Source organism: Centropristis striata, chromosome 3 (assembly GCF_030273125.1).
Source record: "Centropristis striata isolate RG_2023a ecotype Rhode Island chromosome 3, C.striata_1.0, whole genome shotgun sequence".
Lineage (NCBI taxonomy): Eukaryota > Metazoa > Chordata > Actinopteri > Perciformes > Serranidae > Centropristis > Centropristis striata.
The window spans coordinates 42,833,715-42,846,326 of NC_081519.1; the positions used below are offsets into that span (position 1 = coordinate 42,833,715).

At 37.9% G+C, this 12,612-nt stretch overlaps 2 protein-coding genes across 6 annotated transcripts; one reads left to right on the plus strand and one right to left on the minus strand.

Annotated features, from left to right (window-relative positions):
* The first annotated feature begins 664 nt into the window (after positions 1–664).
* On the plus strand, positions 665–5,687 carry tardbpb (TAR DNA binding protein b). 5 transcript variants are annotated; one of them, XM_059328791.1, is made up of 6 exons: positions 665–955; positions 1,182–1,455; positions 2,819–3,030; positions 3,115–3,264; positions 3,364–3,534; positions 4,019–5,687. In XM_059328791.1, the coding sequence occupies exons 2-6, from the start codon at positions 1,215–1,217 to the stop codon at positions 4,508–4,510; spliced, it is 1,266 nt and encodes a 421-aa protein (XP_059184774.1). In that variant the 5' UTR covers positions 665–955; positions 1,182–1,214; the 3' UTR covers positions 4,511–5,687. The 5 variants fall into 5 exon arrangements, with proteins under 5 accessions (XP_059184774.1, XP_059184775.1, XP_059184776.1 ...); XM_059328792.1 differs by having other exon boundaries at positions 3,367–3,534; positions 4,019–4,840; XM_059328793.1 differs by having other exon boundaries at positions 666–955; positions 3,115–3,255; positions 4,019–4,840.
* Positions 5,688–6,293: 606 nt separating this feature from the next.
* Positions 6,294–12,560, minus strand: cenps (centromere protein S). Its single transcript, XM_059328815.1, has 5 exons — positions 12,392–12,560; positions 12,139–12,262; positions 7,467–7,500; positions 7,296–7,362; positions 6,294–7,079 (listed from the first exon to the last, which is right to left on the minus strand). Exons 1-5 carry the CDS (start codon positions 12,419–12,421, stop codon positions 6,966–6,968), a joined length of 369 nt encoding a protein of 122 aa, XP_059184798.1. The 5' UTR covers positions 12,422–12,560; the 3' UTR covers positions 6,294–6,965.
* Positions 12,561–12,612: the final 52 nt, after the last annotated feature.

The window sequence follows — 12,612 nt, forward strand, 5'->3', positions numbered from 1 at the left end:
ATGGCACTGAGACAAGTATAAACGTATTTATTAATGGCTAGTACTTATCAAAGACTTGCAATTAATTGTATATTTTTTTAATGATCTAAATGCCAGTCTCCGCTCGATATAAATCATTCCAGATCACACTAAATCCACGGCGCTGTTTCAGCAGCTCAATGTTTACATTATGTGCACCTGAACACAACATGATTCAGCGGTCATCAGTGATGAAAATAAGCTGACATAACAGAAACGACAACGTTATAATTTGCAGGTAAATCCCTCTGATAGCCATTTTTGACTGACACGTGTCGCGTTAATGTGGAATGAAGGCTTAATTTGGTAGAAATGTATTTAAAAGTCTGTGCTGTCATAGCAACCGCCATCTTCCCTTCTCTGCCAACCAACATAACAACCAACCAACGGAAGCTGCTTCTGTAAGCACCGGATGTACTAACCCTGGCCTCCCTTACGGGGGGGGGGACAATGTGAAATTGATGATCAACATTACAATTAATTCAGTTGAATTACATTTAATACAGTTATAACAATATACTGCACACGTAATGTTATTTTTTACAACTGTATACCGGATAATGATTAAGTAACTACTTATTATAATTACACACTCTTGATATATTTACCCCCACGGAATGAACCCGTCCAAAGTAATGACGTAGTTCCTCTTTCGCTCAGATAAAGCCATTTTGGTTGGCCGTGCTCGTTGCATGGTGGTTTTATGTTTCTCCTCGTGGAAATAAAAAAAAGAAAACCCTGCTGTTTTTCTTTCTGTGCGTTGGAGGCGAGACGGACGATTAGTTGGGTAACTTCATGAGCCTGCCGAAGCTGTTTTGAGGAGATCGTTTCAGCCGGAGCCGTTAGCGTGGGACCGTGCGCAGTTTTCATTACGCGGCGCAGTTGAACGGCCGTCGTCCAGTGGTGACGTCACAGATCCCAAACGAACAAAGGAACAGTAAGGCCGTTACTAGCTCCTTAGCGCAATCTTTGCGTGATATTATTTATAAAATAACTTAAATGTAAACCCTAACGTTTTTTTTGTTGCAGTATTTTAAATTGAGATGTGTTTTCCTGACATTAAACTGACCAATTAGCCTGACTCATTCAGTCTTGTTAGCAACATCGGCTAAGGTTAGCAACTAGCGAGCTAACTGCTAACGCTAGCATTGTTTTGATTCTAGCTAGAAGTTTTCTTTCTGGAGGAGAAAAAAAAAATGGCGGAAGTGTACATTCGAGTGGCGGAGGAGGAAAACGAGGAGCCCATGGAGATCCCGTCCGAGGACGACGGCACGGTTCTGCTTTCCACCGTGGCGGCTCAGTTCCCAGGGGCGTGTGGCCTGCGCTTCAGGAGCCCCGTGTCCCAGTGTATGCGGGGCGTGCGGCTGGTGGAGGGGGTCCTCCACGCGCCAGAAAACGGATGGGGGAACGTCGTTTATGTGGTGAACTATCCAAAAGGTAGATATTAAACACTTTGCAGCCATTTGTCGTTACATAAGACTTTAGCCTAACAGGTGTACCACTGTATTTATAATTCATGATGCAGCTTCAGCACACTGAAAATAGATGACAATGACGTGACCTGTAGTTGGTGCACGCCCACAAAAGTGACTTTGAGACACGAAATAATTCGCAAAAATTAGTAAATCAATATCAGCGTTGTTTAATTGTGTGTAAAGACGACACTTTAGTTAGGTAGATGTTGTCAAACTATATTCTTAATAATAATGCATTGGACTTGTATGGTCAGTGACTTTACAACGAATAAAAGCAAAAAAAACATAGAAAAACAATAAATTAATTAATCTACGAAAAGAGGAGGATGAGGAGAACAGTTTGTTAGTGGTAGTAGGCAGCTTTAACCCATTGAAGCCTGGAAAGCGGATACGCCGTTTTGTAGTATTTGTATAAGCTCTCAAATACTTTTTGAATTTAATTTCTATCTGCTACAGAGGCTGAAAAATCTATTATTTAGTAGAAGCGTTGACACTTCTGTTGAATTTCCAGAAAAACTCCAGGTTTTAGGGGTTATTTTAAAATCGCCCAGAGGTTTTACAGGCGTTTCAGGCGTCAATGGGTTAAGGGATGTCTTGACCTGGTGAGAGAGGAAGTCTGATGTTTTTAGGGAGTGAGGGAGCATTGATGTAGATGTTACATGTTGTATTAAAACTGAGATGTCCATTTAAGGTGGATTTTCCAGGAATTCTGGAGGCCGGTAATTGTTTAGTTGCATTGAGCTATACTGTTACATGTGTGATATGTTTATTACTGTCACATATATGAACATGTTGGTCAAAAAAGTTTCAAACACCTCAGCATAATTTCATACAATTTATCAGGACAGTGTAATTTCCTGAGACTTCTCTCACTTTGGGTCAAATGTAATCAAAAGCAGTATTATATTGAAATGAGTTAGATTAAATGCTTTTTAAAAAATAGTAAAATCATCCTCCCAAAAAACTTTATAGCAGAATAAGACTGTAATGGCAGCAAAATAGACACTTGTTAGATAACACTTATGAAATTCACCTGTTATGTAAGTATGAAGTGGTGCATATCTATACATTGATGTTAAAATTTTACAAGTCGATGTTAGATGTTTGCTTGAAACTACATATATAAAATGGTCCTAATGTTGAATCAAAACTTAAAACATTAAAAAGAAAATACTTTAGATGTAGGGTTTATTGGACAGGTGTTGTATTATATGATTGGTGTACGTAATAAACAATGTGCAACTGTAGGTCCTTACAACTGCATAATCAATGAAATCAAACTTGTACATGCAAATCTCCACCCATGTGCTACTAACTGATTGAAGTCCTTCTTTTTGAAGGATCTGAAAGACTCTGCACTGATCATGTTTCAGACAACAAAAGGAAAATGGAGGAAATTGATGCCTCCTCTGCAGTAAAGATGAAAAGAGGAGATATGAAGACATCAGATCTCATCGTTCTGGGTCTTCCTTGGAAGACAACTGAACAGGATCTGAAAGACTACTTTAGCACATTTGGAGAAGTCATCATGGTTCAGGTACAGCAGTAATGGAACACGGGTTGCTTTCGGTTGTATATTGTGACGATTGAGCCTCATTGCTTGATGTTTGTTCTTTCTCAGGTAAAACGAGATGCCAAGACAGGAAACTCTAAAGGATTCGGCTTTGTGAGGTTCACAGAGTATGAAGCTCAAGAGAAGGTGATCTCCCAGCGCCATATGATTGACGGAAGATGGTGTGACTGCAAGCTCCCTAACTCGAAGGTGAATCTGGTAATGTCCATGCATATACCTGCACATTATGTGAATATATATCCAACGTGTTAATATTCTACAACCCGTAGTGTTAATTGTCTTCACCTTTGTTCGTAGCAGGGCCCGGATGAGCCTCTGAGGAGCAGAAAAGTGTTTGTAGGCCGTTGCACAGAAGACATGACCACTGACGACCTCCGGCAGTTCTTTATGCAGTACGGAGAAGTCACAGACGTCTTCATCCCCAAGCCATTCCGTGCTTTTGCCTTCGTCACATTTGCAGATGATCAGGTATGCTGTTAACTGTGTAGAGCAGGGGTGTCAAACTGATCCAGGAAAGGGCCTAGTGGCTGCAAGTTTTCATTCCAACCAAGCAGGAGCACACATGACTCCACCCATCTAATCACCTGGGCTGTCTTCACTCGTTTGATTTGTCGTATCAGGTGTGCTCTTGCTACGTTGGAACAAAAACCTGCAGCCACTTGGCCTTTTCCTGGATCAGTTTGACACATGTGCTTTAGACCACATGTGTCAAACTGATCCAGGAAAGGGCCAAGTGGCTGCAGGTTTTTGTTCATCCAGACAAATCAAACGAGTGAAGACAGCCCAGGTGATTAGATGGGTGGAGTCATGTGTCTCCTGCTTGGTTGGAATGAAAACTTGCACCCACTAGGCCCTTTCCTGGATCAGTTTGACCCATGTGGTGTAGAAAGTACGTCCTGTTGCCATGGTACCAGCGCCCAGATGACCTGATCCGTGTCTCTCTCCTCCCCAGGTTGCCCAGTCTCTCTGTGGAGAGGACCTAATAATCAAAGGCGTCAGTGTTCACATCTCAAATGCTGAGCCCAAACACGGCAATAGGCAGTTTGATCGCACGGCGCGGTTTGGGAATGGTTTTGGCGCTCAAGCATTTGGTAGCAGCCGTAGTGGGTTAGGGAGCAGCACCAACAGTAGTCTGGCTAATTTTGGTTCCTTCAGTCTGAACCCTGCCATGATGGCTGCTGCTCAGGCTGCTCTGCAGAGTAGTTGGGGGATGATGGGGATGCTGGCTAGCCAGCAGCAGACCTCCACCTCAGGCAGCACCTCCAGTGGAACCAGCTCCAGTAGGGACCAGAGTCAGTCTTTCAGTACAGGAAACAGCAACTACGGCACCAGCTCGGCCAGTCTCGGCTGGGGAACGGGGTCAAACTCTACAACCAGTGGTAGTGGGTTTAGCTCAGGGTTTGGGTCCAGTATGGAGTCAAAGTCATCTGGGTGGGGTATGTAAGTTAAATGTTTGTATGGTAAGTATTGTGACAAAGATGAGTCTTTTCAAAATTTATTTCTGGTGTTGATGCGTATCTGAAAACTTAACACTTTTGTGGAAGATGTTTTGTACATTTGGAAAAAATGCTAAAGATTTAATTTAGGAAGTGTTGAAGTGAATTGTTTACCAGGATGTCTGACTAAAGTGCTATTTTGATGTCTCATTTGTTTGTATCCATTTCAACTGGATTCTCTAATGCATGTATTGTGAAATGTGATATAACCATTTTGAAAATGCATGAATGTTTGTGGTTCACCATTATCCGGCTCTGTCATCGACCTAAAAGGCAATCTTGCATTGGGAAGAATCTGGTTGAAACCTAAATGTTTTAAGTGCAACTTTATTTGCAGTCAAGTTCTGTGGAAAAGCCTTCATTGAAATCTCTTCTGCAGTTCATCTCTCTTCCATTTTCCTGTGAGGAAGCTCCTCTTTGGCAGCATTCTTGGGGTGATATCGGTATCATTCTCCCTCTTCCCACCTGTAAATGCTATGCCATCAAAGAACGGCTTCACTCCGCATGTTCTAAGAGACGGTGGGTGTTTTCACTTTTATCCACTTTTAAAATGGAAAGAACTGCGCAACTGACATTTTAAGAACTGATGAGTGCGATTGAGGATGGCTTGTGGCGAAGAGTGAAGCGATGAGTGAGCGAACGGAGAGACGCGTGAAACGGACTGGTTGTGCAGTGAAAGAGCCCAATTTGACTGCTTTTTGAATGTGTGAGTGGAAGCTGCAGATGCTACGAGCGCCTCCCCCTAACATGGACATTCTTTAAGTAGTACTTCAAGATTTTTTTTTTTTTTTTTTTTTAATCTTTTGCAAGTTTTTCCTTACTCTTAAGTATGTCGATCAAGTGCAGAAATATCAAATGTAGTGGAATGTTGTGATGAATATTTGTATTGCTTATATTATCTGATTTGAATGCTGTATGGTGTGTGCTTTCATGTTATTGAACTGATCTGTAAGTGTGTACTTGATGTGGATGACACCTGCTGAAGACTCTGGGGGACGCTGAGTGCTAGTGTGAGAACGTGGAGTGGTGTGTCCAATGGTTCCCAGTAGCTCTTGTGTTGTTTGTGAGGTGTTGAAAAAACATGTCAAATGAAGGGAGTTCTCTAATAAAGTTCATTTGAATAGATGCTTAGTTGATATTTACTTGGGTCAGTTTGTCAAATAAAAAAACGTCTAATTCGATTCACATATCTAGGGACCTTGGGCTCCGCTGGTCGAGGTCTCCGTTTGAACCCTGACTGAAGTCTGTTCTGAAGGACGAAGACGGAAGTTCCAACACTTTCAGTGTGTGTGGCCTTCTCAGACATGACATGGGGTAGTACCTGTCTTTTTGCTGCTTTTAACTGCTTGTCAGAGTTGAATTATCCCTTTTTGATTTTCCACAGCTACTTTTAAGGTAGGAGGGAGGTGGTGGCTATTGTCTTCATTTTATCCTTGAATAGATGAGCTCAGCAATATGGCTTCCCCTCTCCAAACTGTATTTTCTGTCCTTGATTTGGCTTAAGTTAGAAGACGACTAATGGCATGTTGCTTAGCATTGAAATTGGTGATTTTTAGATGGCTTTCTATGCTTAGTGATCACTATATTAGGGACACCTGTACAATCTATTGTAAATCATTAAAAATCAACACTTGTTTTTAAGGTTAGGAATTTGAATCTACAATCTGGTTTCATCCTCAATCACCCAGGTTAATCAAAAGTGAACCAATCTCTGATTGTGGTGGGTTTACAAAAATTCTCTAAACTTTATTTGCAGTTGCATTTGCAGTAATTCTTTGTCACACAGTTGATTTACTGGACATAATTTAAAAACTTTATCCTCCCCATTTACATCCATGAGAAGGGCACAATATTACAAACACCTCTGAATAGTCTGTAAACCAGGACTTCATTACCAATAACTATGGAAATCAGTTCATAAAAGTAACAAAATTACATAAAAAAAGACTTAATGGCAAGTGTACTGGTTTGCATTGGATTATACTGGTGTACCAAAATAAAGTGGACATGTGAGTGTATGTTAAGGATAGTTTTCCTGACAGTCTTAAGTGTATTTGAGGTTTCTCCAAGTGAGAAATATTTTAAAGTTTGGAGAAACGGCTATATATGTGTTGAAGTAAATGTCAACGACAGAAAAAACCTGCTTCAAATCAGTTTATATTGTTTCATATTGAATGTCAAACCAGTGCCAAATGCACCATAACTTGACATTACATCAGCAGGTCCCAGGACATACAACACTCAGAAGTTATTTCTTATCAATGTAATGGAATATATCAAATGTAGGAATCTTTTACGTCCCATAAAAGACGATGGCACCTTTAATGACATTTAACCTATTGTCATGTATTAGTCAGCCTTCATGTTTATCTGAGACGCTGCAGGCCTGCCTGTGTCCTTTCCTTATTCTCTGCTGTCCTCCTCCGTGTCTCTGCTCTTCCTCTTCCCAGTATTCTTCTTTTTCAAATCCCTCTGCTCCTGGTTCAGTTCTTCACTTTTATTTTGTATGTAGATGGACTGAAATAAATAAAGGCAAATTAAACATTAAGTTTGCTGTCTGCTGTAGAATATATACCCCTACATAATTCCAATATAGTACATTTTTTATTAGGATTAAATGTTTTGAATGCCCTATGTTTGCTGGTATAATTACATGTGTTTGGTTTAAACTTAGTGGCTCATATGTTACTACACACAACAATACATGACTTGTGTATAACTCAAATAACTCACCAGTGCAGTACTGCGACGGGCTAGAAGCTTTACATCATCTGGAGACACTGTGCTTCTTTTAGCATGCCTGAAATCAAAGCAGGGATTGTAAATCATGTGAAAAAGATAACAGAAAACCTAACCGGGTATTTTATAAAATATATAAAAGGAAACAAAAATAAGGATAATCACCTTGCAAAGGCCTCCAGATCTTTAGCAAATATATCTGGGGAAAAGTGAGATGTTGAGAATCTGTTGCAGTTATGAAACAGCATTATATTGAACATTGTTAGTGATATGTTGTCCACCTCTATTTACATACTCGAGTCAGAATATTAAAGTTTTTTAGGGTTAGTTACACATGTGTTTAGTTGTTTTTAAATCTTTGTTTGCACATGTTTTACATTCCATTTTTTTTAAACAAAAAATAACAAAATTTAAGTAGACATCACATTTTGCTGCACAACCTATTGTAGCTAAAGACGTATCCAGTTGAGTTTTACATATTATATACCGTATATATAAAAAGTCAATCTTGGGAACTAATAAACACCATGAAGTCCATAAACACTGACTCAGCCAGACACACAGAGGTGGCTGACCAAAGGAGACGGGGAGGAGTCTGTTAACCCTTTATCAGGCAAAGAACTTTATTTGGTAACTTCAGGTAATATTTCAAGAAAAAAGTTGCAAATTTACTAGATTTAAGTAGCAAATCTACAAGAAAAAAAGTCGCAGATTTAAGAGATTTAAAGTGGCAAATCTGCGTGAAAAAAGTAGCAAATTTACGTGTAAAAAGCAACCTTTTTCTCCCAGATTCACCACTTTAAATGTCATAAATCTGCGCATTTTTTTCTCGTAGATTTGCCACTTTAATCTCGTAAACTTTTTTCTCAATATTATTTTCGTATGTTTGTTTTTTTTTTTCACATTCTGGCTGTATGTAATATCCTCTAATATTCTCTAGGGTTGAAATTTGGAATTTGCAAGTATTTCAATGAGTGTCCTATTAAGGGTTAAAGTGGTGAATCTGGGAGAAAAAGTTGCTTTTCTCCCACTTTTTTCTCATAAATCTGCAACTTTTTTTCACACAGATTCACCACTTTAAATCTCTTAACACGGCAACTTTTTTTCTTGTAGATTTGCCACTTTAATCTAGTAAATTTGCAACTTTTTTCTCGAAATATTACCTGAAGTTACCAAATATAGTTCTTTGCCTGATAAAGGGTTAAACGTAATCACAGTGTAATGAACGCTCAATGCCTGAGCATATCTGCAGAAGATTTACAGGAATGGAGAAGGCAAGGATTGTTTTGTTTTAACGTGACATAAAAAGTTAAGTTGATGGTAAATGCAGCAGACAGGGTTATGAAGCACTGCTGTATACATTACAGCAGCAGGAATCCCATACATGTGGATATGGTGTATACACAGTTTGTACCACATTGCTGAAATGTATCCAAATGTATTTTGTGCATCTTGGAATTACTCTGCAAAAACCCCAGAAAAACACTGAAGCATACTACAGGATTTCTGATTAATTCATGCAGCATACTAAACTCTGTTAGTATTTTAAAGTCATTCTCATTGACTATGGTGCTTCTTATTTGTGGGGGCTTCTTTTGCTTTACGAGACAGATAGCAGGAGTTGAGAACGATGCAAACCAGGAATGTGTTGATTTAATGTTCGCCATCTTAAAGACACACAGCACGAATATACCCGGAGTATTCTTTTAAGTGAATAAAATGTGTTAAAGTTTTGGTAGAAGTGACTGGTTGTTTCAGGGCTTTTTGGATGTGAGATTTAAAAGCTGTACTGAACTGCATGCTGGTGGAGAAGTGGGTGAGGGTTTTTAAAAACATGAATTAAAAAATGATTTAACCTCCTGAACCCTTCTGCTCCATACAGCTTTGAGGTACTTGTACTACTATTTCATGCTACAAGGCTAAGTCTAAAAAAAAAGTTGGGACATTGGACAAACATTAAACAGAATGTAATAATTAGCTAATTCTTCGTGGTATATTGTCACTTGAAAACTGTAAAAGACAATATATTTATGTTCAAACTGATTAACTTTTGTTTCGGTGAATATACACTCTCACTTTAATTCATTTTGTTTTTATTTATGTTTTAAACAGCATGCCAACTTTTTTGGAATCACAGTTGTACTCTAACTACATGTCAGAGAGATTTATTTATTTATTTTTATTTTTTTAAATACAACCGACTAATAAATTATGTGGTTTATAGATTACTGTAATCAGTTGAAATCAGCAACACCTTTGCCAGCTGTAATATTAAAGTGATGCGTACACAAAATGTACATTTAACCATTATTTTGGTAACTCAGATTCAAGTAACTGGTTGATTCTACTGCTAGGCTGTATACATGCTGCTTACTACTAATATGCTTTACAATGATTAGTAAATAACCTTTTGTTATTGGTTACACACATATATATATTTTTAAATCATTGTGGCTTGTAGCACCATATAATGTAATAATTTCCTGATAATGTAAAAAACGGCTGAAAATGTAATAAAATTTGCACATGACTCCATCGAAAATGTAATAAACCCAATAATGTGATAACTTAAACAATTATTAAAAAGAAATACCCTGACTGATATTGTAATAACATGTTTATCGATAAATTAATACCTAATTACATTATTGGGAATTTTTACATTTTCAGGAAGTTGTTTTGTGTTTTTTTTTCATGAGGTAGTATTTGTTGGAAACCTGTGAAGAGGTACATTTAGGGAATAGTTACCTGGGTCACCAGTGCTGCTCTATTCTATCAGTCAGGATATTTTATTACATTATTGTTGAAGTTATTATTGTGATTTATTACATTTTCAATCGAGTCCAGTGGAAATTGTATTACATTATCAGGGAGGTATTACATTATAGGGTGATACATAGATACATGGATAGATAGCACTAAAACAAGTTTGTTTTGCTGAACAAATTGCAAATAAAAAAAAATATCCAGCCAAACACCAATATCGTCACACTGTTAAAATAATCGCCTAATTGGTTTTTTCCCCCTAAATCATCTCCTCATTGCCACCTATGGTAAAATCGCCTCCATCCTCAGTTGATCAGATCATGTGATTTTACCCCTTTAAGATAATGGCCTATGTCAAGTGTGTGACTTAAGGGGATTTAATATGCCTAAGTCAAAATAAAATGGGACTTAGGCAATTTTTTGAACATGCCTTTGTGACTTAGACAAGATATGGTAACACTTTATTTTGAAGGTGTCTACATAAGAGTGACATGAGCGTGTCATAAACATGACATGGGATGTTTCATGAACATTAATGACACTTTGAAGTAACATTAATGCTCATGATACTTGTCATGTCATGTTTATGACAGGCTTGTGTGACTCTTATGTAGACACCTTCAAAATAAAGTGTTACCATATCTTGCTTAAGTCACAAAGGCATGTTCAAAAAATTGCCTAAGTCATTTATTTCTCTTAAGTTACATCATTTACACACAGTGTTATTACTATGCTAATAGCCATCCTTTGTTACATCCTTTTTGAGTGAAATGATCAATAAATGTCATATGTTACACTTTTGGTGAAGATTTTTGTGTTTCCTGCAAAACTTGAAAAAATTACGTAGGCGATTATTTTAACAGGGTGACGTTATCGAAAAGGTCATTAAATGTACCCACAATTAACGTTAGCCCATAACAATAATAGCTCACTAAACCAAACAAACTAGCCATGGTTCTTGCTAGCTGCTATGAAAAACCTGAAATTGTTACGTTAGCTTGTTTATAATTACATATGACAGGCATCGAAAAGGGTGTCTGCTAATTCGGGAAAAAATAAGATTTTGTCTCACCAGTTTGAGGTTTAAATAGTAAAGGCGATTATTTTAACAGGATGACGATTTGTAACTGATAAATTGAAGCTGTCCACTGAACAACAGAGTGACTGTGAGTCTAATATTTTCTGTGTCTGTTTATGAACACTGAACACGCTGTTGACACCAGTGGTGGAAAGTAACTAAGTACATTTACTCAAGTACTGTACTTATGTGCAATTTTGAGGTACTTTTACATTACTTGAGTATTTCTATTTTATGTGACTTTATACTTCTACTCCACTACATTTTTAGGCAAATATTGTACTTTTTACTCCACTACATTTAGCTGACAGCTTTAGTTACTTTTCAGGTCGAAATTTAACATAAAAACTTTAAAAAATGTAAAGTCATGAGACATTTTTTTCAAGTTAAACCTCACAACAGTATATTAAGTGGTTAAAATCAGCCCAATTAAATAAAAAAATTAAAGCACTACTTGCATAAATGCATCAATACAAATAATCTAATAATATATTAGATAATACATTACAATGAGTGGGGGCGTGCTGCATATCGAGTACTTTTACTTTTGATACTTTAAGTACATTTTGATGCTGATACTTTTGTACTTTTACTTCAGTAAGTTTTGAATGCAGGACTTTTACTTGCAGTGGAGTAATTTCACAGTGTGGTATTAGTACTTTGACTTAAGTAAGAGATCTGAATACTTATTCCACCTCTGGTTATTACTATGTCAATAGCCATCCTTTGTTACATCCTTTTTGAGTGAAATGATCAATAAATGTCATATGTTACACTTTGGGTGAAGATTTTTGTGTTTCCTGCAAAACTTGAAAAAACGAGTTAGGCTATTATTTTAACAGGGTGACGACATGTAACTGATAAATTGAAGCTGTACACTGAACAACAGAGTGACTTTGAGTCTAATATTTTCTGTGTCTGTTTCCCTATGGGTGACGTCACGGTGACTACGTCATTATTTATACAGTCTATGGTCTGTTTATGAACACCCACCACACTGTGTGAACGCTGTCTCGGTTATAGCCGCTATGACGTGTCGGCTGAACGGTCTCCGGTGGTCCTCCACCATCTTCTGACACATGAGACTGACGGTGTAATGGACTGCTGCCTTTAACCTCTGAAAGTCAAATCAATTAATCAATATTAACCTTTTTATTTGACCGGTCTGCTGCTGTATGCTAGCAAACGGACATGTAGCATGTTGAAGCTAACGTCCACACAGACGTTAAAATAATAACGGTCCTACCTGCTGCGTCTCCTCTTTATCAACGGACATTTTCCACTCCGGAGCGGCTCCAGTTACGGTACAAAGCGGAGAAACTCCTCACAAAATGAACAGACGGAACAAAACAAAACCTTAACTCATGTTTCAAGTTTTCTTGTTAGCTGAAATAAACAAAAACTCGCGGCATAAATTCACCAGCAAACCAACAACCGCTGAGTTTAGTGCAGCCGTTAATGTGGAGC

Coding starts and splice junctions, on each gene's coding strand:
- tardbpb (XM_059328791.1), top strand. CDS start 1,215: ATGGCGGAAGTGTACATTCGAGTGGCGGAGGAGGAAAACGAGGAGCCC. Junction 1,456..2,818: donor TGTGGTGAACTATCCAAAAG/GTAGATATTAAA, acceptor AACTGATTGAAG/TCCTTCTTTTTGAAGGATCT. Junction 3,031..3,114: donor GAGAAGTCATCATGGTTCAG/GTACAGCAGTAA, acceptor GTTCTTTCTCAG/GTAAAACGAGATGCCAAGAC.
- cenps (XM_059328815.1), bottom strand. CDS start 12,421: ATGTCCGTTGATAAAGAGGAGACGCAGCAG. Junction 12,263..12,391: donor ATAAAGAGGAGACGCAGCAG/GTAGGACCGTTA, acceptor TTTGACTTTCAG/AGGTTAAAGGCAGCAGTCCA. Junction 7,363..7,466: donor GATCTGGAGGCCTTTGCAAG/GTGATTATCCTT, acceptor CTTTGATTTCAG/GCATGCTAAAAGAAGCACAG.